The sequence below is a fragment of the Alexandromys fortis genome, unplaced genomic scaffold, assembly GCF_014885135.2.
Source record: "Alexandromys fortis isolate MF-2015 unplaced genomic scaffold, M_Fortis_MF-2015_v1.1 scaffold_229, whole genome shotgun sequence".
NCBI lineage: Eukaryota > Metazoa > Chordata > Mammalia > Rodentia > Cricetidae > Alexandromys > Alexandromys fortis.
Genome location: NW_026068122.1, coordinates 288,451 through 313,574, shown reverse-complemented (window position 1 = coordinate 313,574; position 25,124 = coordinate 288,451). Strand labels below are relative to the sequence as shown.

Here is a 25,124-nt window from a genome sequence, read left to right as displayed (position 1 = left end):
AGTCAGTTTAGCTAACCAGTCAGTCTAGCCTAACCAGCCAGTCTAGCCTAATCAGTCAGCCTAGCTAACCAGTCAGTCTGGCTAACAAGCCAGTCTAGCCTAATTGTCAGTCTGGCTAACTAGCCAGTCTAGCCTAATCAGTGAGTTTCAAACTAATCAGAGAACCTGTTCCAGCAAAGGTGGGCAGCCTCCCCAAAGATGTTAAACGAAGTTTTCTCCAGGCAAGAGTACACCTGCATGCACCCCCCCCTCCCCTTATAAGATAAAATATAAACACAGAGAATTGGGTTTGGATCTTATGCTTCTCAAGGATTTACTGAAATTCTCTGTAGTTTGATGTTTTTCTCTTTTGAAAACTGAGGGCAGTCCTAAGCAACTAGGCAAGTGATTGCATTTAGTATCATGCAGGTTGTTAATCATTTGCCTTTAAATAAAGATCTAATTAACAGTATTATCGTTAACACCATAATGTGTTTTTAATTGTTTTCATTGAGCTATACATTTTTTTTCTGCTCCCCTCCCTTCCACAATTTGTTTTAAGCTGTTCTTTGGATTTGGGATAAAACTTTAATTTTTCTAAATTTCAATACAGTGTCCTAGACTTTTATAGACAGCATGAAAATTTTGTTTCCAGTGGTTATCTCCAACAATTCTTTAGTATCCTCTACTTGAAAACTTTATGTAGCTGCTATCCTCTTTTTGTTTTATTTGTTTTGCTTGTTTTTTTGTTTTGTTTTTGAGACTTGGTCTCTCTACAGAGCCCTGGCCTTGAACTCTCAGAGATCTGCCTGCCTCTGCCTCTGGAGTGCTAGGATTAAAAGCATGCGTCACCATGCCTGACCTATTTCTTAAAAGAACAAAAAAGTTTTCAATAACTTGAATTTTAGGAAGAAAGCCTTTAATTGGGATTTCCTTACGAAGTTATGATTTAATATTTATCAGCTGTGTAAATATATTTTATTTAAGTTGTAAATAGATGACCTTACAAAATTACAACACACGGTAAATAAATCCCTCCCACATTTTATACAAACTACATGATTTTGATATACAAAGATTCTGTTTTTATTCCACTGACAATGTACAGCCAAGACTATTTACAATGTCAAAAAAAAAAAGGGGGAAAATAAAAACCACACACACAAAAACACATATATAAACCACAATTTAACATTCTGCTACTGGCAGCCACTATAGTTTAGGAGGTAGCTTTAATTAAACAAAATGAACAGAAGCCACATTTCCCAACCTGTGTTCTAAAAATAATTTACATAAGATAAAAATTCATCATATCCACAGTATGTACAGTTTAATCATCAAACTGCAATGTAGCTTAAGTTTTCGTGTAACCAGAATAACTAACATGGCAGTGGGTTTGCTACTGACTTAACACAGTGTTAAGTCTCCTTATAGGAACACATCAGAAGCCTACAGGTAAGAATCAAATCAATAAAAAGAATTTAAAGACATAGGACAAGCTTTGATCTCCCCACTCTTAATGTGTGTTCTTGTTTAACCAAAGCATCTGAGCTACAAGGTGGGCTTAAAAAAAAAAAAAAGATTACTGGGTGGAAAAAAACATATGGAAGTTTTCATGTAACACCACAGGAGACTAGCTCACTACAAAATAAATGTAAGTGCTTTGTGTTATGATTACTACCAATTTCTTCCAATTAAATAAAACTACCCAAATTTACTTTTTGTATAATCCAAACTACAGATAACATGTCAACAAAACTGGAAATGTCAGAGCAGCCAGTGGCATTAGGAACTGTCTATTAATGGGAACATTGCATGGAGCCATCAAACCCCTTGGATACATTAAAATCTCAGTATTACTTAGTAGTTTGTCATCTCTACGAGGGCCACATAGTAAATTTGCCTTTTGCCTTGTCCTAGTACTGTGATTGTAAAACACTGAAGGGGTGGAATCACTGATTTCACCAAAGTAATATATAATGAACAAAAATAAATGTTCTGCTATTTTAAAAAATCTAACAGCTGTTAATATTGTCTTTAAAACATCTCCAGGTTTTAGATTTATAAATCATTTGAACCAAACCTTTGATTTATGGACACAGAAAACACATGAAGGTAATGCCTGTTGGAACTCTCATAGCTCTAGCTGGGAGACAATCCCTTTTTTGGCCCTGAAGTAAGTCGTCCTGAGATTAATGATGAAACATTAGGTAAAATTAGCAAGGCTTTTTCTCAGTTTTATAAATTCACATTTTCAATTAAAAAATATTAACAGCTGTCCTTTATCTTGTGCTTAATTCAGAAACAGGTTGAACTTTGCACCCGATGAATCAGAAAAAAAAAAACTAATTTTATATTGCTATGCCATATATCAAATCATTTTAAAGTTGTATTTATTTCAAATAGACCACACATCGCCGGGGCATGGCAATTCTTTTTTCAACAACATATTATGTAGGCACCCATTCTTCACAAATGTCTGGTTTGAGAAATAAACTGCCACCGTCCTTCCTCTTCTTCTGAGTGACTCCAGGCAGTGATGACAGAAGTGCTTCCCAGATGAAAGGTCAAAAGATGGACAGCTCTCTCTGCAAGCGCTGCGATTTGGTTGACGGGGGAAACGGTCAGACACAGTAGTTCAGTCTCTGACTCTGGGCAGGTTATAAGCGTAGCGCACCAGAGGGAAGCCACGACTCTGGTAGAAGCAGGCTCGTCCACAGGCCTGCACCTGGTCAGAACTGTCGGAGACAAAGGAATCCTCTTCATCCGCATAGTCAGAGTGGGCTGACTGTGTGCCGCAGTCAGACCAATAGCCCTCCGGTCTTTGGCAAGAGGCCACTGTCAACACAGGACAACTGTGTGATTTTATTAAGTGTTTGCAGGATACTGGCTTTGTCAAGAGAAATGCCTCACAGCAGTCGCACACGGTCAGGTTGCCCTGCAAGTGGGAATACATGCCACAGTCATAGTAGAAATCCTGTTCCCCACAGCCACCTTGGCTGCTGATGGAAACCGAAACAGATCCGTGTTTCCTGGTCACGCGCCGTTTCAGTAGCTTCCAGTCTTCCTTAAACTTTGGGTTGAAGAAAACATAGAGGACTGGATTCAGGCAAGCAGGCAACGGGAAGAATATCAGTGTAACAGACTTCATTATTTCGGGGCTGATCGAGATTGCCGTGATCAATGGCGCAAATGAGAAAAACGCAACAGGGCAGAAAAAGATGCAGTTGGTGAAGATCAGCCAAGCCACGTGCTTAATCATGCTAGACTGTGAGTTTTCCGACAGGTCTTCCTTCTCCAAGTTGCAATAGAGTTTCGTGTAGATGATGGCCATTAATAAAAACGCTAGTGAGTTTAACAGCACTAAGGTCACGGTAAATCCTAATGATGATGTTTCCCCGGTAGGGAACGGCAAGCACAGGGGAGATGCTGAATACTCCCCTCTGTGGAAAAGGGGGAAGCAGCCTGCTACAGCAGCACCGAGCAGAGCTAAGAGGGCGGCAACCCGAAAGTGTTTAAGGTGACTGCTTTTCCCGTTTTTCATTATTTCCTTTGCAGACAAACTCCTCTCCACGGCTGCCAGCGTTAACAGGAACACGGCGCTCTCTGAGGAGAAGACCGCCAGAGACCCAGCCACCTTGCAGCCACTGCCGGTCTCCCACCAGATGCCAAATTCAGCAAATCGGCCCCAGGACACAGCATCAAGAAAAGTAAGGATGCCAGTATAGATGCCCATGAGTAAGTTGGACACAGAAATCAAGCCTATGAAGAGTGTGGAGGCGGGCAGCGACGAGCAGGACGCAAACACGGTTACAATGACCAGCGTGTTGAAAAGCAAGGCAACCAGGAAAATAAACCACACTGTAAGGCGGATCATCCAGCTCCCCAGGAGATATTCACAGGGCTTGAAAGCACCTAGAAATGAGAAAGAAAAGGATACGATGAAAGACAGTTGGAGAACACTGGATCATATGGTCTGGCTTAGCAATTAAATCCAGAATAAGCCTGCCACCTGCAAAGTCAAAGATTACCACTTCTAAGATACTATAGTCACAGACAAGCTCATTTAAAAAATAAACAGCCCTTAAATTTTTGAAACTAAATATCTGGTAAAGTCACATGGAGATAACCGAAAGAAATTTTAGTTTATGTAAAATTGATACACATAGCACAATGTCCAGCTAATAAAAGGTACTTGGTCCAAACACTGAAATCTGTAATCAGAGGGCTTGTATCTTGCTGTCCTTCCTCTTAGACTGTACAGATTCCATCCTATCCCTTGTGGACCATAATGCCTGTTTCACAGAATGCGCAGCGTACACAGAAGCAGGCTGAGTAGACTTAATCGGCTGCCACGTGTATTGTTAACTTCGGTAAATACTGGCTCCCTCTCTTGCTGGTCTCTACGTATGTATGCACACATATTTTGCTAACACATTTCAACCCAGAGAGGAAGATTAAGCTAGGTACAGTTAACCTGATCTTCAAAGAAACTGACATTTGAAAGCCTTCAATTGGCTTGACGAAGGCGACTCACTAAGCTAGTATAACTAAGGTTAAATCACACAGATATTAACTATTCATAACTAATCTTGGTATAAAAACAGACTGGGTTTCAATGAATACTCATTCAGTAGCTGAGCTGTTTGTCCTTTTTTCCCCTTAGCCCTAGCTGTCCTGGAATTTGACGTATAGACTAAGCTAACCTTAAACTCACAGAGCAGTCTGCTTCTGCCTCTTAAATGCGGGAATTACAGGGATAAGCCATCATTCTGGATGAACTACTTATCTTAGCCGTTAATTTTCATATGCTAGTTATATCACAAATAATGAGTGTTTTGTTTAAAATTTCAAAATAAAAAAATCTGACTATGAAGCTGAGCAAAACTATATACTGTAGCTGGTTAAAGGCATATTTTATTTTCCTGAGCTGTCATAGGAATTTATACATCCAATAAAGTATCTTATTTTTAAACAATACATTTTTAAAAATTACATGTACATTTATTTATCTTGCACCTAGAGTGTATAGTGTATATATGACATGGTGCATGCTTAGAGGTAAGAGGACAACTTGCTAGCCCTGATTCTGTCCTTCCACCATGTATATCCTGGGGGTTGAACTCAGGTCATCAGACTTAGCAGTAAGTCCCCTTACTCCTGAGCCATCTAATCATCCCCATCTTAATCAGATAAAGTCAATTCTACACAGTTTTTGATTTCCATGTAACAAAAGCTTTTGAAATTGTGTTGTACTACCCTTAGGGAGTTCTACAAGAGAGTACCTTTTTTGGCCTTTATTTCCAAATCAGAACTCAGACCTCTATAAAAATAAGAGCAGATCTGGGCAAGATGGAGCACCTTTAATCAGCAGAGTAAGGTGATTTCTGAGTTTGTGGCCACCTTGGTCTACACAGTGAGTTCCAGGCAACCAGAGATATATAGTGAAACCCTGTCTCAAACAAAACAAAATAACAAACAGGAAAAAAAAAACAACCACCACCAACACAAGCCAGAAGAGAGCTCGTCTGGCAAGAACACCATCCTTTGGGAACTGCTTCTCAGACGGGTGGGGCTACTTTCCTAACAATTGGACTCTGTCTTTGGAAGCCTACTGCTTCCTTCAGAAAGCATCTGATTTCACAGAAGGATCTGGAGTTTATTGCAAACTGCTTCTGTCTTAGGGTATCTGTCAGAATTTCTGTGTTTCTATAACTCAGGTAAGGAGAATATGCCACTATAATCGCAACCAAATAAATGGCAGCAGTTTGGTAACTTTCGCAGAACTAATACAATCGAGGAAGTAAGTAACAAAGAAAGGCAAATTTGCATTTAAAAAATTAAGACAGACTGTGGTAATGGCACACGCCTTTTATCCCAGCACTTGGTAGGCAGAGGCAGGTGGATCTCTGAGTGTGACACCAGCCTGGTAGACAGAGTGAGTTCCAGGACATCCTGGATTGCTACACAGGGAAACTCTGTCTCTACAAACAAAAAAAGAAAGAAAGAGATGAAGGAGCAAGGGAGCTAGCTCCTCTGGTAGAGTGCCTGCAGCACAGGAACAGGGAGTGGGATCTGTATCCCAACATCCTCATAAAAAACCTGGCGTAGAGGCCCATGTCTGTTACTCCCGCACTGGAGGAGGTGGCAGTAGACAGGTGGATTTCTCCAGTTCAGTGGCCAGTTGGTTGAGCCAAATCAATGTATTCCAGGTTCAGTAAAAGACTCTGACTCAAAAAAACATGGTGGGGTAATTCACACACATACACACCTTGAGCACATCCCTGCTGAACCCGAAGTGACTTTCCAAACTAGTTAGGCTGAGTGAGAAAGATGGTTTTTATCAGGTCACCTTACCCCTCCCCAGACATTTAGGTCTATCTGCCCATTGTTACTTAAAGTGAGAGATGGCAGGCACACAGGTTGGACACTACCTGTCGAAGGTGTACAGTGGATGATTATTTGGCTATGTTCTTCATTTTCAGCAGTGCTGGTGACATTTGCTGCGTCAGCGGCACCTGAATAGAAAACAAAGTACACCCAGCTCAAATGATACACAGTTCAGCAGGAACCAACTTCCTGACAACTTTCTCTGGTGTCACAAGTGCAAGATCCGCTTATAGAAGGCTTGATAGCATTAAAGACGGAGGTAAAAAGTATTGAGGGGAGGGAGCCAGGGGGAATGGGGAGGGCACTAGGGTTGGATATACATTATATACATGTATAAAACTGTCCAAGAATACATAAAATATTCTTTTTTATGAAGGTGACACAGTAAATGCAACTTTCCTCACATTTTGATCCTTTTCAAACTGATTACCAGACAGGCTGATTAATGCCTTAGGGAGGTCTCTGTTTCTCAGAGTGGACACACTTGCCTTTTTCCTTTGTCACACTGTGGTCTTGGAGGTTGTTATCTTCTGTGTTTAAATTTGCATAAGAGTCACACCCCCAAAATGCACAACACTGATAAGCATAGGGCACTGATAGAGACCTGGGAAAAGAATCATAAAACACACACTGAATTCCAGATTCGCAGACAGGACTTAGTCCTGCAAAAGCTCTGAGCCCAGGCAAGGCACCAGAAACACTTGGCACATGCCTTCAGTTGGCTATGTACCCTCCCCAGACCAGTTTCCTCATCTGTGAAAAGAGTTCTGGTAAACCTCAAGAACACAGCTGAGAGGTCCCCCTTTTATGAGTTGTTTCTTAATATTCGGATGCAAATTAAGCCATAAGCTAAAATTTCATAGCCATGCAGCAATTTAAATATCTCAGTGATCCTTTTATACATGTCTGAACCATGCCCAGTGTGTCATAGGAAATAAACAGTCTATTTAAAATCAATACCCCAGGTCATCTGTTACTTTACTCATATAAACGAAGTAAACATATTCTCTGTTTGTATAAGAATATGCTCAAGCCCTTTGTCTGCTGCATCTAAGGAACCCCCCAAAATTTGCAGTCTCTAGGACAGTTTTCCTGTCAGTTCACACATAGGACATTTCACGTATCTTGTTGCTGATGACAGGTTCATTTAAAAAAAAAAAAACCTGACAAACATTATCTGAGAGTATTCAGAGCTTAATTCATGCTCTTGACCATGATGGGACACTGCTCATGTTCTATTTTCACCAAGTTTGCAAGGTTAGAGGTAGCAGAGATAGAAAATATTCCTAAATTACAACCTACCAGAAAAATCTGGAAACCACAGGGGGAGAGAAAAATAGGAGGCTCAGTAATTTGAGGCCTACTATAACTAGAAGAAGGAAGAGTGGGCACAAACAAACACACCTGAGATTAGCAAAGTCTCTTGCTGCCAGGGCGCCTTTCAGCTTGAAGTTGCCCACCAGTTTTAGTTGATTGAGCCCACTTAGGCCTTCCGTAGGAAGCGAAGTTAATTCATTGAAACTTACATCCCTGAAATATGAAAGATACTTCACGTTAACCCTCCAAGACACAAGTCACATGCAAACCTCTCCATCAGGTTGCCAAGACAGCTCAGCTGATGGGGCGCTGTGAAGCCTGGCAACCTGAGTGCAATCTCCCAAATCCACAGTAGGCGAGAACCCACTTCCAAAGTCGCCTTTTAGCCTCCACATGCACATTGTGACAAGTACACATGTGCACACGCACGCATGCACAGAGCACATGTAAAAATAATAACAGGAAAATCTGTGTATATATATTAACATCGTAAATAGATATTTATGATATATAATTTTATCTTACTTAGGTATAATACTAGAAAACTATTAGTTATATTTTAGATAACTAAAATGAAGCTTAGATGTGTTAAAAAGATGGATCTAGCATGGGTCTTGACATTTAAGAAGCTGTAACTATACCATCACAGCTTAGCATTCAGATAACGAAAGAACTAACTAAATATTTGACCTGACCACAGGTTTGGTAGGCCGTTCACTCCTCGTGACAGTATTGCACAGACCATTCGTTTACTCACAGGTTAGTAATTGTCCCAAGGTTCGTGAAAGCTCTGCTGTGAATCTCACTGATTAGGTTTCTGCTCAGATCTCTGCAACCAAGAGCAACGTGTTAACTATTTCAAACAAACGCTCCAAACTCCAGGCAGTTACTCAGACTACACTCTATAACCTGGGGCAGCAACACAGTATCCCTTAACCAGGTCTTCCATCTTGCCTATCAACCTTTTGTAAATGTTTACAGTCTCTTTCACAACAGTCTTCTTAGAATGTGTTTGTTCCCTGTCGCATTAATTGTACCTGGCATCCCTCTAGAACCAGTTGTGAATTTTCTCACTTTATCATCCTGGTACCAGTTCCAAAACAGTGTGATATGATATCACCTTTGATACTATTAACCAGGCAGGAAAAGCCCAAGTCCTGACAAAGCTTTAAAAAAAAATAATAAATGGGCTTCATATTGTTTGCCTTCCCCAGGCCTAGCTGTGAGGCCACAAGAGAAGACTAATGATCGATAAGCAAACAAGAGCACTCAAAAGAGCTTCCGATATCATTCTTTCCCAAAGCAGGAAATAAAACGCCTATCAATGTTAGAGCTAGCCCTACGTTACAGGACACACCCTGAAAACTTCTGCTACCACAGCACTAACAAGCCACAGAAATAGTGCCACATTTAAATCGGACCTTATTGTTAATTAAAAGACTGAATAAATGTGTAGCACATGTCCTGCATAACAGAAACCCATGAAAAGACCGGCTTTCAGCTGTCGTCTACCAGTGCTCTAAAAGTGATGGCAGATAGGAGCTGCTCCTGTACCCTGAAAAATGAACTCAGTATTGTGTGTAAAAGGCAGACACAATGCCACCAAGGCACAACTCCAGCCTGGTTTTTTTATTAAAGGAAACCCACTAAAAAAGCAGATTCAATATGTGTAATTCCTCCTTAGTGCCAATTTTTCAAACCTTTTCTGTATTTAAAAATTGTGCACCAACTAAGTACATTATATTTTCTGTCTTTAGCCACCTCTATATTCTTAGGTTTAGTAGAGCGCCAGGCACAAATATGTCCTTAAATTTAGGTAGGGTTTTAAATGGGTACATCTGCTGCAAATGTACTATCTTTAACAGGGCAGGTACTCCAGAACAGGGCCAGCAAGCTTCTCTTTGCCGATTGCCAAAAAGTGGATCTTTTCATCTTCTGGATGACATGGTTTCTCCGGCTACTGCTCAATTGTGGCTCAGCATGAGAAAAGCAGCTTCAGTCAACATGTCAGCAAGAGGCCTGGCTGTGTTTCCACGATATTCCTGACTACAGGAGGCAAGCTGCAGATAGCACACGGGCTGAGGTCAGCCTTCCCTCAGGCTAATGAAGCACCAAACCTCGCTCTAACTTGAACACAAACAAGTTCTTACTTTGAAATTAGAAACATTTCACAGCTGAGGACCAATATCATAAATAAGCTATGAGGAAAAATACATTCTTTATAAAGTATCACAAGGTAAAGTCTAAATGTTGTTTACAAAATATCAAACATATTTGAAGTGTTATTAGTAACATGGAAATCATTGTGACAGTTTTCATTGTCAACAGGACACAATGTGGAATGCTCAGACAAGAGTGTCAATGAGGGACTGTCTACATCAGGCTAGCCTCTGGGTGTATTCATAGGGCATTCTCTTGATTCAATAATTGAGGTGTGAAGAACCACTCACTGTGGGTGGCACCATATCCTGGGTAGAGGATCCTGGATTGTAGAGTGGAGGAGACTAGCAGGTCAAGCATTTATTAACATCTCTGTCCTGGACTGTGAAGTCACATGACCTTGTCTGTTATGTCATATGACTTGGGCTGTGGATGTCATGTGATGTGGACTGTGATGTCATGTGACCCAGACTGTGATGTCATGTGACCTGGACTGTGATGTCATATGACCTGGAATGTGATGTCATATGACCTGGAATGTGAGGTCATATGGCTCAGACTGTGACATCATGTGACTAGGCTCTTTCAGTCCCTGCCACCTTGACTTCCCTCCAGTAACCACAACTTGGAATTTTGAGCCAAAGAAACCTTTCCTTCCCTTTGTCAGGGTATTTTACCAGAGCAGAAGGAAACCTAAGACAATCATGAAATGTAAATTTATAGTTTGACAAAGCTTTTGTCTTTAAATATCACAGAAAAACTTACAGAATCCTTAGGGATGAAAGGCCTTGAAAAGTGTTTTCCTTTATCATGTAGATTTGATTACGTTGCAATGAACTAAAACAAGGAAAGAAAGAAAGAATGGGGAAAGAGAGGAAAGGTAGGGATTAATAAACAAGAAGGAAAAATTCTATGTTGAAAAATAATGTTCTCTGTGAAGTTTTTTGTCTTTAAATTTTAACATTTATATATAACATTGACCTTGCAACTTCTTTATCTAGAAAATGAAAAAGTTAGACTAACTGATATTACGTCTCAAGTTATACTGAGAGTTAACTGGTACCCTATCTAAATTCCCACCAATCTTATTCAGATATGAGAGCAGAAAGATGACTAGTGAGAAAAGATTTGAGAACTTGCATAATAAATAGTATAGGAAGAAAAAGTAGGAGAGCAAAAGAGGAGGAGTAAGGAGATGAGAAGAGGAAGGGGTGAAAAGGGAAAGGGAGAAAGGGGAGGAAGGGAGGGGATAGAGGGAGGGAAGAGGAAAGGGAAAGAAGAGAGAGGAAAAGAGGAGAGGAGAGGGGAAGAAAGGAGAGGGGAGGAGAGGAGAGAAGAGAATGCAGGAGAGAGGAGGAGGAGAGAGAAGGAAGAAGAGGGGAGGGGAGAAGACAGGAGAGAAGGGAGAGAGGAGGGGAGAGGAGGGGAGGGGAGAAGAGAAGAGAGAAAGGGGTGAGGGGGAGAGGAAAGGAGGAGAGAAGGGGAGAGGAGGGGAGGGGAGGGGAGGGAAGGAGAGGAGAGGAGAGAAGAGGAGGAGAGAAGAGGAAAGAAGAGGGAAGAGGAGGAGAAGGGATATCTTCCAGGTAACAGAAAAACCCCCCCATTGTTACAAATCATAAAAGAAATGTTCACTGCAGTAACACATCAGACACAAGACATTTTATTTACAGGAACACTCGACTGTACAAACTTCTGATTTCTTGTAACAATTCATTATTTGAACTGACTGGTGACCTAACAGTATACCACAGTAAAATAGAATAAGTCAAAAGCCAACTTACATTTCTTCCAAAGCGTGACAACCATTGAAACTTGGAAGGTCTCTTATATTGTTGTAAGACAAGTCCCTAAAAACAACAGAACAACTTAAATGTCATTCTTAAAACACTACATTAAAAGTGCTGTGCCTAGAGGCATTGAAAGGAACACTAAGGTCTTCCAGAGAAGATAGCCGGGCAAGACAAACCAGCTTGGCTTTCCCGGATGCTTGTAGGCCCTCTAGCACAGACTTGAAATTTATAAAGTTAAAGGATGCAGTGCTGAGTGTAGACAATATAGAATATGTTAAGCTATATTAAGTTCTGCCACATATATGCAGCACAGCATGTGCATAAAGGTGTGTTGAGTAGCAAAGCAACAGACTTCTAGAAAAGTTCTATTTTTCCAGTACATTTTTATGTCATATGCTGTTCTTTAATGAAAATGCTTTGCTGCATCTTTTAGATCATTTATATAAAATTATGTCAGAGTCATTAACGTTTGGTGCCACTGGGTTTTTTGTCCATCACGGTCATCGCGTGTACGTTAGAGAATCTACTATAACATGTAATTACTCGGTCATCCATCGTTTATTTTGCTACCGCCTTTAAGTACTTAAATCAGGATCCAACTGTTTGTTGGGGTGAGAGTTTTACACCTTCACTTTTAATTTCTAGGTCAGCCTACACATCTGTGAAAGCTACAATTAGTCCATTCCTGACTCAATGCTTTGGGATCTGCTTAGTTACGGATGAGAAAGAAAATGTGTGCGCATGTGCCTGGGGGTGACGCCCAAGTGGAAACCAGAACAACTAGTCTTCTAGTTTACCTTGCTCCAAATAAAGTAACCAAACAACTCATACATAATAACATAACGCACAATCCCAAAATCAAAATTCAGATGCGTACCCCCTGCGCTGTGAAATAGTAAGCTCCTCACTTACATGAAAGGAACCAACAATAAATGGCATCAAGCATGAAGCCATCTTATGAACATAGTTCATTCAAAATAAGTGAGCATCTATAAATGCATAAAAGGGAGGCATACGGAGAAGGAGAGGATCACCCGACTCACAGAGTTCTCAGCATCTTTTGGTTCTGGCACAGATTATCAGGTATACTGCTTATCTTTGTCCCAGTCAAGGTTCTGTGGGAAAACAATTGTTCATCTAAGAGACAGTTCAAGTCAGGACAGTAAATGAAACGTTTCTCTCACATACAATAAGTGAATGATTCTATTCCAGTGTACAGGTGCCTGTGCACCCCGCTGCCTAACCACCCACTGAAGATAGGCATGGGGAAGGTGAACTTACTCTCAACACATCTTCACAAAAATGAAAAAGAGCTGTGGCCCAGTGTTAACACTGTCCAGGTAACAGGCTTGATTTCCTCCGACCTGTCATCTCTGCTCACACCTAGCACATTTGAGAGCACCCTGAACCCAAATGCAAATCACGTTTCTATCCTTTCCTTCTGTCAGCCAGCTCTGCACTCTGAAATATTCTTGCTCTTTCCTCTGCCTCTTTTCCCACTTGTAGTCAATCGCCAGCTATTTCTTCTAATAGAGTATGCTACTATCTGACCTTTCCTCTCCTTTCTTTTTGCTGCTATGCAGATCAAGGGTGAAATATTTCAATATTTCAGAAAGCAAGCAGTAAAAGAATCTGATCATGCCCTCTGTTCTAGAAGAACTGGATGCCTGGAGCACAGCTGACTGGTGCTATCTAGTCCCTGGGCTTTGGCCATGACATCATTGCTCTACACCTTGATCTCTTTACTGTACACTCTCCTCTCTCTACCTGGTCCAGTATTCTCAACATGCACAAACTACCTTAAGGACCAAATTGGAACTCTTTCTCGGTGCTTGGTGCTTCCCAACTTCTTTTATCCCCTACATGAAAATCTTAACACTAAAATAGCGCACCAGAGTAAAGCTTCTACAGATAATAGCCCTGGGCGACAAAGGCCCAAGGTGGCTGGCTATCTGGTAGGCTGAGGACAAAATCTCAAATGGACCTCTATGCCCTTCACCGGCCACTGACTAGGAATCTTGTTTGTAGCCAGATGTTCAGGGGCTCAAGACTTGGTCATTTTAAAATCTTGTCCCAAATCATTTTCCAAATGTCTCATCCCACATCCCATTCCATGTGATTCTTATCTATATTTAATCATCTGTATGATGCCTTAGTATATTTTTTTGTATTCGTAGTCTAATTATGAAAATTTAATTCTGAAAGACTTGACATTATTAATTTTCATATACTGCAACTCCTCTATGGTGGGCTTTTTTTTTTTGGTTTTTTTTTTTTTTTTTTGGTCCTGCTTTTGAATTTCTGAAGTTCTGCTTCTAATTAGCCATTTAGTTGCTACTTCTTATTCTCAGCAACCTTTTCAGATCTGTCCACAGTGGATGGAGGCTGCACTCTGTCTCAGCTACACAACCTCAAGCCTAATACATTCATCTTGACAGTCACAAAAGTTTGGAAGAATGACCATAAATCCACTGCCATCACTAAAAAGCACTGGCTATCTGCTAGCACACTGGATTGCAATGACATCTTTCCGTGACCCGGCTTTAAAACACCCCACATACAGACTCTCCAGATGGCCCGTTCCGGTCAGATTGGGGAACCACTGCACCAGGCTTGCACCACGAATGACTCTAAGAAATTGGAGAGAGAAAAACAAATTAATTTAAAACAAACTTTTCTTTCATAGTATTTTCATTTTGTAATCTCGAAATTACATAAACTACATAAACATATATAACTGATTTCATCTCTTGAAGGTTCTTAAACATGTAAACATTTGGTGAAGTACTCACATAAATAAGAATAATGTTATGTTGTTAAAAGTTACCCTTTGAAATGCCACATAGAGGGCAGGGAGAGGGTATTTGCTTTATGAAGCTACAACAATGCTAATTCTTGCTTTTTATTTAACAAGCTGCATAAATATTCAGGTGTGTTTTTAAACTTGCATAATACTTACAAGGAATGCAGCTCAGACAGGTTGTGAAATGCTGAATTCCCCACAAAAGACAGCGGATTATCATACAGATGGCTGTGAAAATATCCAAAAGAGGCAACGTTTTCATATGCTGATGAGCACTGTGAGATTAAATCTATGTCCCCTGTGTCCATATATCAGAAAGCCCTAATTTTTTTTACTTTTGATGCTGATGTTTGGCATTTCTAGACATAGCTGCATGTGATTATATATTCAAAGAAACTTTCAAAAATACTTACATCGTTCTTAACAGTGGATTACCACCAAATGCTCCATCGGGGATAACAGAAATAGAATTGCTGTGAAATCCCCTAGAAGGACAGGAGAGAAACACTTAGAAACCAGTTAAAACCGGAGTGCCCACTGCTGCTCAGCATCACATAAAACAGAAGGGATAATGCTAACATAAACATCGTTCAAACTGAGAAACCTGAATTTTGAATTCCAGGTCATCTTTTACTTCATTCTTAAGCCCTCTCTTTAGCCTGGTTTCTTATTGGTCTCTTGTTGCTTCGCCATCAAAGAACTTTATAGCATGGAGATCTACGGAGAAATAAGCTCCAAAGCTCCATCACAGAGGCCTGTACTTTACCTCTGCATTGGACTTTTCAACTTGTGACAGTCTCTGTTGTTCCATATACATTACTATCTCCGTTCAAGACAAACCCAGCCTCCAGACGCTCTCATCCCTTTCACGGCTGTACATTTTCCCACCCTTTAGGTCTGGTCAAATTCCTTTCTTTCAGTGACCTTATCTTCCAATGACCCCAGGCTTCCGTGAGATCTTTCTGTGGAATGATCCGTCTTATTTGTTCACAGACTTCTCTATGGAAACAGTTGTGTGCTGATATCTAGGTCCTGCCTTTCTAGTGAGGCTAAGACTGCAAGGTCATCCAGGCAGCCTGTACCTCATGCTTTTTAGTTTCTGTAGCCTCCCTCCCTGTACAGTAACCTATGCTCACAACCATCTGTGCTGGCTAATACAGTGTGATTTGTGGCCTGACTGTGTCTGCGTGTGTTAAAGATCTAGGTAACGAGAAGGACATGCTCCAAGACCTAGTTACTAGAGCATTGAAGGATGAGTTCCAGGATGCTCAGCATAAGGGGGAAAAGCAACACTTACAGCTCTTTCAGGCTGGGAAGGGCTTTAATAGCCTGAGGAAATTCATCCAAATTATTATAATTCAAGTCCCTAGGGGAAAAAATAAGAGAAAATATCAAAGAATAGTGATTAGCTGTTATAATTCATCAGACATTCTGGTATAAATGCATGTTAAATGATCACAACCCATAGTTGGCAATCTTTCTCTCCCAACTACACTGTCATTTAAAACCATATAGGAGCTAAATTTAATTTACAGATATTTAGAAAATATTAAAAAAGAAAAGTTATCTTTATGTTTTTAAGTTAAAACATTCGCAAGCTCAGGGAACTGTCAGATCATATGCCACGGAGGACTAACCACAAGAATCTCGTGTCATTTCTTGGAAAATTTACCATCAAGTAGAATTTATTGAGTATCCACGTAAGAGTATGAACTGAGGTTTCCTTTGGAGTAGACAGCAATTCTGCTATAAGAACTTGAAATGAGAAGCCTTTGGAAAGACCAGCATTGTTCTCATGCAGGTCATGAATTACTGATAATGATATATTCAGTAGGGAGAGATAAAGCCACGGTGGTTTATAACAAAGCAGGTCTAGTTCTGAGAGTAACTAAATTTTAATATCTCCTAACATAAAGAACATGATGGCATTTGGTGACTGTGGATGATTTCAGAATGAGAGTGAAAAGAAATTAAAGAGCCCAGCTCCTTTGAAATCTATTGTTTTCCTTTTCTACATAGAAGCGAAAATGGCAAATAAAAGCTGAATTAACTGGAAGAGATTTAATTTTAATATAATTTGAACAGCATGCATGGGCTAGCTTTTATTACTACCTAGGTGAATACACCTAACAGAGGAGACCTGAGCTTAGAGATCTCTTCCTCCAGTTTTAATTCAAATATCCACTGGTGTTTATTATGTGTTTTGACAGGAAGGTTGATCAAGGTCCTATAAAACTTGAAGTCTTCTCAGTAGCTCACAGTTAATTAGAAATTTCAGAATATAGGTAACAATGCAACTAGTATAAACTAAAACAAGAAAAACAGTCTAGTCTCAGTTACACATAGTTATCCAAGGTCTGTTACTTTAAGACTGGAACAACGTGCAGCCCAAATACTCAGAAATCCCTCTTCAACTAGAGGGAACACAGCATCATGCAATATTTTAAGATACTATTTTGTCACATGTCAGCATTTGAAAGCATATTCCATGCTTTTCCAACCCAGTTTAAAGAATTAGCTAGGTTACTAAAATCATCAAGAAAAGTCAACAGTAGCAAACTATTACAAATAGAATTGGGTTTTAGAAATGTCAAAGTTCCCAAACTGTCACCAATTTAACAAAATTAACGTTTTGGAAAGGTACAAATCTTTAGGGGAGGGTTTGAAGTTCACATTGAAGTATCAGTTTTGAATCACAAATTGAAATTACTTTTCACAAGTGGTTTATGAGTGGTGAAAATTGAATTGTTAATTGAAGCGAATTAATAATGAGCTATTCTCAACAAGATCTTCCCTTTTACTGGAGTAGGTTTAAGACTGTACTATCCCAATACAGTGTGATTGTACAAAATGTAAATGTACTCACAATGTTTCCAGGTTATCTAGTCCATCGAAACAGTGTTGACTGAGGCTTTTAATTTTATTGTTATGAAGATGCCTATGGGAAAAAAAAAACACCAAAATGACATTCACATCTCTCAAATGCAACTGCTATAAGCTTAATGTGTCTAAACTGGTACGGCTGAAAGCAGCGGGATAGCTAAACATTTCCACACTCAATTCCAGAAAGCTGGCGGTGGTCTACTACACAGACACCCTGAACACAGAATAGCAACATTTGGGGAAAGCTAATGCAGACAATGGCGATACATTGAAGATTACTTGATTTTGGTTCATATCAAAATAAAACTTTAGATTAGCTCCTTCATATGAAACAGAGCACTGGTGCATTCTCTGAGGTAAGAAGGCAGGATTATGGACTTTACATCACTGAGGATGGAAACAGATTCGAAAAGAAATGAGACCATCAAAAACAAGAAGGGGCAAAGGTGGCACACGCCTTTAATCTCAGCACAGGCAGGGGGATCTCTGTGAGTTCAAGACCAGCCTGGTCTACAGATGGAGTTCCAGGACAGTCAGGGCTTTTACACAGAGAAACCTTATGTTGAAAAACCAAAAAAGAAAAAGAAAGAAGAAAAGAAAAAAGAAAGGAGAAATGAGGCTGCATTGTGTCTACTGAGGTTTGGAAGATGAAAGATTTTATATCTTTCAAGAATTTTCTGAGGAGAAAAGTTGGAAAAATATAAAACATCTTTTGAACTCATTTCTCTGAGCATTTTAAAGGAGTTTCCCTTCTTTTACTATTGAATAAACAAATGCACTATTAGGATAGAAACAAAGATTTTACAAAGTTATAAAAAAGTACTTGATGAATGAACCGATTATTTTTACAAGATGAATACAAGTGGCTACTTATTTTTAAAAGACTCAACATCTTTGACTAGATATTATTCAAGAAGTTTAGCACGCTTGAGCTTATCAAAGGCTACTCCCCCAAATACTAACTGTCCAGAAGCAGGACCACCGGGCCACTTTTATAACGTGTCACAAGAAATCCATCTTGCCCCCAAATTAACATAAATACTCAGTAATAAAAGGGTTGGCCACATACAGAACCACCAGGCTGGAAAGGTTGGTGAACGCAAAGTTGGGAATGCTTGAGATGTTGTTGAGAGCCAAGGTCAGCGCCTGAAGAGTTGGCAGATTGCTGAGAGGACGCACAGGCACTTCCGTCAAGCTGTTGTCATCCAGCCACAGATGCCGTAGCTGAACAAGCCCTTCAAAACTGTCCTCGGGGACTGAGGTAATATGGTTGGCATCTAAGCGTCTGAGAAACAGAAACATCCACAGTCAGTAATGAGTTCTACTGGAAGGAGTCGATCCAAAGAGCATAGCTCTAGAGCTTCCAAACAGAAAGGAGTCAGAAAACTAGCCAGCGCCATGGTGATCTCTCTTTATTCAACTGTAGTATAAGTCTGGAAAAAACAACAACAAACCGAAAACTTCCAATGCCAGTACATCAGAGTTCTTTCCGGGCTAACTTCATTACAGAAGGATGTCCTTAAAACTCACCAAGCTCATGCTGGGAATTTACGTTTCAGAGTATACCTACCTGAGATACAGAAATAAGGCTAAAGAGATGGTCTGGCAGTTAATGTGTGTGCCTACACACATGTAAACACACACACCCCACATGAAAAAAGATATATGGAAAACGAAAAATGAGGCTAAGCAAATAATCTAATTTACCTCCAATGTTACAGTAGAGCTAATATTTTAGACTGAATTTAACTGCTACTCTGATTTGATACCAAAAGGAAAAATAAGAAAATACTTAGTTTTTTAAATAGCAACTAACTCATTTCAGTAGATTCTCAACTCCCTTACCAGATCAGCTAACACACGTCCTATTGGTAAAACTTCTCTCTTAGCATTAAATATTTAAGCTTGCCAAAGCTAAGTTCCTCACAAAGGGTCAGATTGTTCACAGGAAAAATAAGTCTCTCCAATCAACGCTACTGTGGCTTTAAGGTTTCATTTTTTTCAGAAAATTCTAGAATTAAGGGGCACCTTATTAACAGGATTATTTAGTGTTTAAGTCTCCATCTAAAACCCTGGAAACTAAATCCCAAGTATTTCTTTCTGTTGCCATAACCAAGTATAATTGTTATAATCACTTTTCAATATAAAGGCAGCCTGGCGTTAGCAGGATGAGGAACTGTACAAGCCAGGAAATCCCAGCCTTCCTCATAATCTCTTGCTGATGTTTATCACATGCATTCCTGCCTCATAGCCTTGGACCTCTCAGTGAAAGTTAGGGAAGAGAAAAAAAAAACTGATAAGAACTCAGAATGGCAATTTTTTTCCAGAAATAGCATCTGGCAATTTTAAAGTTCAAAACATCTGCGTTTTAAAGAGATTTCCCTGCCTTCTGTTTTTTTTTTTTTTTTTTAATCCTGCTACAACTTACTGATCTACCTAGCACGGCCAGCTACCTGCTCTCAGCCCCAACGCATTTTCTCTCCTGAGGTCTGCTAGCAAGGGCTCATGACCGTGGGTCTTTGTGGGTATCTAATGGGCATTTTCTTCTGATAGCGTCAACACTGAAAAGAGATCTTAGGAAACTGCACAGCTGCCTGATGACTCCACTAGCCATAAAAATCTTGAGGTTTGTACGTTCCTTGGGTATTTCTAGAGCTTACCCATGAAGAGAGACTAGCATCTTCAACATAAAAGACTGGCAATGTAGGAGACACAGAGCTGTTGAGTTGGCTAGCTGTTACTTACGCTTTAACAAATAGATAAGAGAGTGTTTACACACACAGATACAAGTCACAACCTCCGGGAATCCATTTCTTGAAGAGAGACACTAATCATAATCAGACAGATTCACCACACGGTGTAACTGAATTACACCTGTAGATGATCTGATGCGCTGCAATTCACTCTACATTCAAATGGAGCATCTTGTTAGACATAAAATATTTTGGAATGGCATAGGGCATTCCCTATGGGAGATGCACAGAGTAATAAATTGTAAAGTGAACAGTGCTTACAAAGTGTAGCGAAGTAAACAGTGGGGATGGGGATAAAAACGGAGGGACACTGGGAGCAGAAGGAGCCACCAAAACTGTACACGATCCAGATAATCATCTTTTAAAAGATGATATTTCAACTGGAGCCTAAAGAATTAGCAAGGGCAAGAAGAAGCAGTAGTTGAGCAGGAAGCATTTCAGGCAAAGACCAAGGCCAACAGCAAAAAGGTTGGTGAGACCACACAGCTCCCAAAAGGTCAGAGTGCTGGGAACACAGGAGTGGAAAGTCCAGGGAAACACACCTGTGACTGTAAACAGGTCCAGACTCCACAGGCCTCACAGGCCAAGAAAGAAAGTTGGGTTGTATTTTGTTTACAGATTAAAATTCTTCCCCTGTTTCTCAGGTGTCATAGCAGTTTAAGAGTTAAATAGCTCATTTTTATCGCTGATGCTCATTTGTATTTCTATTTAATAATGCCTGGAGGCACTTGCAAGAGCCAACAAAACTCCTCCACATTGGTGTATTACAAATTGTAATACACATTGGTGTATTACAAATTGGTGGACTCTTGTAAAATAAAGGACTCAAGAGTTTAATCTTTGTACTCAGTCACGTGGGCATCAGCGACACACCTATAACTGTGAAGACTAATACTGGGATCAAAGCTTTAAGGAAAAACTTTAAATCTGGCTTTGTGTGACTTGCGGGTAGACCACTTGGCAAGTGTTTGAAACACTCTGGGTTCAAACCCTAACAACACTATAGCCAAAACAGAGAAATGGGGCTGCGTCCCAGTGACCTACACTATTAACAACCCTCCTCCCAGACCAAGAAGCAGTACAATGGACTGTTACAGGATGCTAAGCAGCACCCTATCTCACACAGCGAGAGATTACAGGGGCTTCTGCCATATGTTCTACCATCAGAACTCCATGCAGTATGTGTATATTAACTTTTAAGTCTTATAAACAACAACAAAAACCCTTTTTAAAAGGTTAGCAATATAGTCACCATATTTTATCTTGAAAATGTATATTGTCAATTCTCAGGAATGCATTTTAGCCCTAAAACTCAAACTCACATCTTTAAAATTTTTTTGCCTTAAATAATATTATAGTGTTAAAATATTGCATATAGTTCTGTAAGGAGCCGGGCAGATTTCACACATTTCTAACACCTTGTCTGACCATCTTGTAGCATCTAACTAAAGCCCCCAAATGATGTGGATCAGTGACAGGCAGGAGTACACCTTGAGTCTGATTGCCTGGATGATCATTCGGTGGCCTTTCATTCAAACTTTATTTTTTATTTTTTTTTTATTTTTTTTATTTTTTTGGTTTTTCGAGACAGGGTTTCTCTGTGGCTTTGGAGCCTGTCCTGGAACTAGCTCTGTAGACCAGGCTGGTCTCGAACTCACAGAGATCCGCCTGCCTCTGCCTCCCGAGTGCTGGGATTAAAGGCCTGCGCCACCATCGCCTGGCTCATTCAAACTTTAATCTCACTTCAGGATCCCAAAGACGGGACTTGTGGGTTCACTAGATCTCTACGTTCCTGTTTCCAATGTAGCCACATTGAATAAATCTCCTTTTTCTGCTTCCCCCTTTTGACTCTTAATTGGATTATTAAGGACAAGTGACTGAATCCAGCTTGGAGCACAGTTTGTGACCCCATGTTCTACGACTGTTCTAGTGCTGAAAAATTTGTGATCAGTAAATATTCTATGTAATCAAAAGCTCTCTTTTCTAACCTTTCAACAGAGCAAAGAGTACAGTCATAAGATACTTTTAAAGTATTTAAGAAATTCAAGGACATTTACTACTTGAGATATAAATTTGATGTGAAGGAAAACTATTATAGGGCTCATTCTGATCCCCATTTTGATATTCTACTCTGGTAATGAGTCTGTGAGAGGCAGCTACACTATCTTTTTCTTAACACCTACATTCACCCTGACTTTACAGTCACCACCAAGCACACACTTATCTCAAACACCTTCTGGTCAATTGCAACGCCTAATGAACTTTGTTCCTTTTAAGGTCTGTGGCGAAACCACAAGGAATTCCTTATCATAATTCGGGTCTGAAGATCAGATTTGAAAACTGACTCAAGTACTGATAAGGCTGTTTTACACCAGGGTAGGATTTCAATGATATCTCACTTGACCACAACACCCACTGTGCTAACAAACCCAAGAACACTTCTTCTTAAATACAGCACGCCCGCCCGATGCAGAGCTCCTCCTATAGTTTCTGTTACATATGAAAGCAGACCAGAACACACGCACACACACCACAGACACACACACAGACACACACACACACACACACACACCATGTATGCCTTAGTTGCAAGAGATTGCTTAGCCAATCTTTGTATTTTTCTGTAAAATTTTGTATATTTCTATAGAAGCAACTCATTCTGACTCATTTTGAGTCAAATGTGCTCTGGTAAGCAACAAATCCTTCTATTCCAGAACTTCCCACTTTTGTAAAGCGAGCTACTTAATACGCATAATCTTACCTTCTATTTGAACTAGAACTTAAATGGCCAACACCCAGGATACTACTCCTTGTCTGTGACAGATATGATTTAAAGTTTAACTTTTACAACGTATGTTTTATTAGTAGGTTTCTACCCTAACACTCACTTCACACTGATTACCAGAATCTCTGCTCAGAAATACAGATTAATTGGGATTCTAAACAGGTTTGTCTGGTTCTGAATCCCCTCTGTGCCTTTGCTAGCTGTGTGCTGTCAGGGGAGTTACTTGAACTTCTCGCCACAGTCCTTTTCTCTTTACTTATCAAAAATGCCAATGTAAGAAAAGCATTTAGAATCCACATAAAAGCCAAGCTCTTTGTATGTAAAGAACGTAAAAAAGCAAAGTAGTACTTGAAAAAGCATTCAAAGTTAATGACTGCTCAGAGGGAAAAAAAAAATCCAAGAATTCAAATCCTAAATATGTCTAAAAACCAAAATTTCATCAAAAAGAAAAAAATATAGGAAAAGGAGGCAGTTCAGATTGCCAAGTTATACCCAATAAATACTTCGAGCCCACAGGTCAGACAGTAAACTCAAAATGTATACCAATTACTGCTGCCTAAACCAGAATCATAGTGGCTGTTAGGATACAAGACCCCAGAACTCCTGCACTCATTTAACCCTGGTTTCGAAGGCATCGGCAGCCATGTACAGATGTTCCCCAAGCCTCTGAGTCAAGAAAGAAAGTAGCCTGAAGGATCACCCTATGCCTCACCATGGCCTATCCTAATACCAGCAACTGGCCATCCCCCTTGTAAGACCAGGGAAGAGGAGAAATCTCTTCTGGTCTTGGGGCTCCAGTTTTACTCTATAGCAACTATCACGGCTTTCCAATGACCCAAGAAAGCAGAAAACAAAACACTACTTACAAAGACTGCAAAGCACTCAGTCCATGAATGGCTTCACTGGGTACTGTTTTCAACTGATTATTCTGGAGTGTTCTGGAACAAAATTATTGGTTTATAATTAATAAGCCATTGTACTATTTTTCTTTTCATATAAAAATGAGCCATTTTTCCCCCTAAAAAATTTCTAATGGCATCAGAAGTGGGATGGGTGGGGTAGAAAGCATCCAAGGCAAGAAAATTGTAAGATGTCAAAAAGCGTTTGCTCTATACTCCAAAATGAAATTTATGCAGCTATGCTAGGCCATCTCTTAAAACTACTCAGCAGTTCCCATTTCCAGGGCTTGTTTCATTCCTGGGTGCCTAGTTAATGTTCACTATGGTGTATGATTTCTAACACCTTCTCACACTGGAAGGAAGCAGAGCCCTGAAAACTGGGCATTGGCCAGAGAAAGGCAGTTTTTGCAAGGAAAGCAGACACTGGGGCTTTGGGGAGCAGCAGCCATGTCTTCAGGGCCCGCAGGATTGGTAGAAACATAACTACGCCTCAGTCATTATAAAGCTGGGAGAACACGAGCAGGGAGCTCTATGGGAAAACAAATCTTTTCCATTTTTACCTAAAGTTACTCTAGTCACGCTGATGACTATTTAACATGAATCATAACCACTGAATAACAGAAGTAACCGGATCACCTAAAATCCGAGTCAGGGAGGCCTGGTGACTTTGCCCAGAGCAGTGGTGGCACGGGAGGGAAAGTGGTGGCTGTCAACCCTCCAAGCTTATGCATGGCCAGAAATTTCTCTTCTGATCTCTATCTTTATAAAAAATGAGCACTTCAATTTCTTTAGCTCTAAAATGCTTTTAACATGCAAAGTGCTTATCCCCTCTCTCTCCCTTTAGGGCTGACTGATTCAAGAACCCCTGTAGCAGCCATAAAGTAAGTAGAAAGAAATCCCACCAATAAAGCTTAAATACGGTTTCCATCCAATACATTAGCAGCACGCAAAGTCCATGATGCCTTGGAGATCAGAATACTCACTATTTAGATTTTAACCTTTATTATCTAGACCCAAGTTTGCCCAGACCAACCTCCAGCCTGCTCCACTACCCATTGGCCATGCCTTAAATCTTTTAATCCTCAACGAAAAGAAAGTGTGCTTAACCTAGCTCCAAGCATGTTGACTATGCAGGAAAGAAAATACACAGTCAGCTGCAAAGTTCGAAAACCGCATACTTACAGGACTTTGAGCTCCTTCAGCCCAGACAAGGCTTTTGGGTGGATAAAAGAAAGGTCATTGCCAGCCAGTTGTCTAGAAAAAAAAAGTAACAAGAGAAAAAAAAATAGTAATTCAAAGTTAAAATTCAGAATCCACAGTAACCTAACTGTGATTAAAACTCTATACTAAACATTTCTCAAGAAG

At 40.1% G+C, this 25,124-nt stretch overlaps 1 protein-coding gene across 2 annotated transcripts in view; it reads right to left on the bottom strand.

Moving 5' to 3' along the window:
- Positions 1 to 876: 876 nt before the first annotated feature.
- The window catches only part of Lgr4 (leucine rich repeat containing G protein-coupled receptor 4), a 102,278-nt gene continuing 78,030 nt past the window's right edge, over positions 877 to 25,124 (bottom strand). For both annotated transcript variants that reach the window (XM_050125365.1, XM_050125366.1), the window contains 16 exons: positions 24,942 to 25,013; positions 23,727 to 23,798; positions 18,392 to 18,607; positions 17,306 to 17,377; positions 15,737 to 15,805; positions 14,853 to 14,924; positions 14,596 to 14,667; positions 14,198 to 14,266; positions 12,680 to 12,751; positions 11,628 to 11,693; positions 10,612 to 10,683; positions 8,444 to 8,515; positions 7,774 to 7,899; positions 6,858 to 6,973; positions 6,414 to 6,497; positions 877 to 3,894 (listed from right to left, as the gene is read on the bottom strand). In XM_050125365.1, coding sequence (XP_049981322.1) covers positions 2,618 to 3,894; positions 6,414 to 6,497; positions 6,858 to 6,973; positions 7,774 to 7,899; positions 8,444 to 8,515; positions 10,612 to 10,683; positions 11,628 to 11,693; positions 12,680 to 12,751; positions 14,198 to 14,266; positions 14,596 to 14,667; positions 14,853 to 14,924; positions 15,737 to 15,805; positions 17,306 to 17,377; positions 18,392 to 18,607; positions 23,727 to 23,798; positions 24,942 to 25,013 — 2,599 coding nt within the window. In that variant the 3' untranslated portion in view covers positions 877 to 2,617. The remainder of the gene's footprint in view (positions 3,895 to 6,413; positions 6,498 to 6,857; positions 6,974 to 7,773; positions 7,900 to 8,443; positions 8,516 to 10,611; positions 10,684 to 11,627; positions 11,694 to 12,679; positions 12,752 to 14,197; positions 14,267 to 14,595; positions 14,668 to 14,852; positions 14,925 to 15,736; positions 15,806 to 17,305; positions 17,378 to 18,391; positions 18,608 to 23,726; positions 23,799 to 24,941; positions 25,014 to 25,124) is intronic.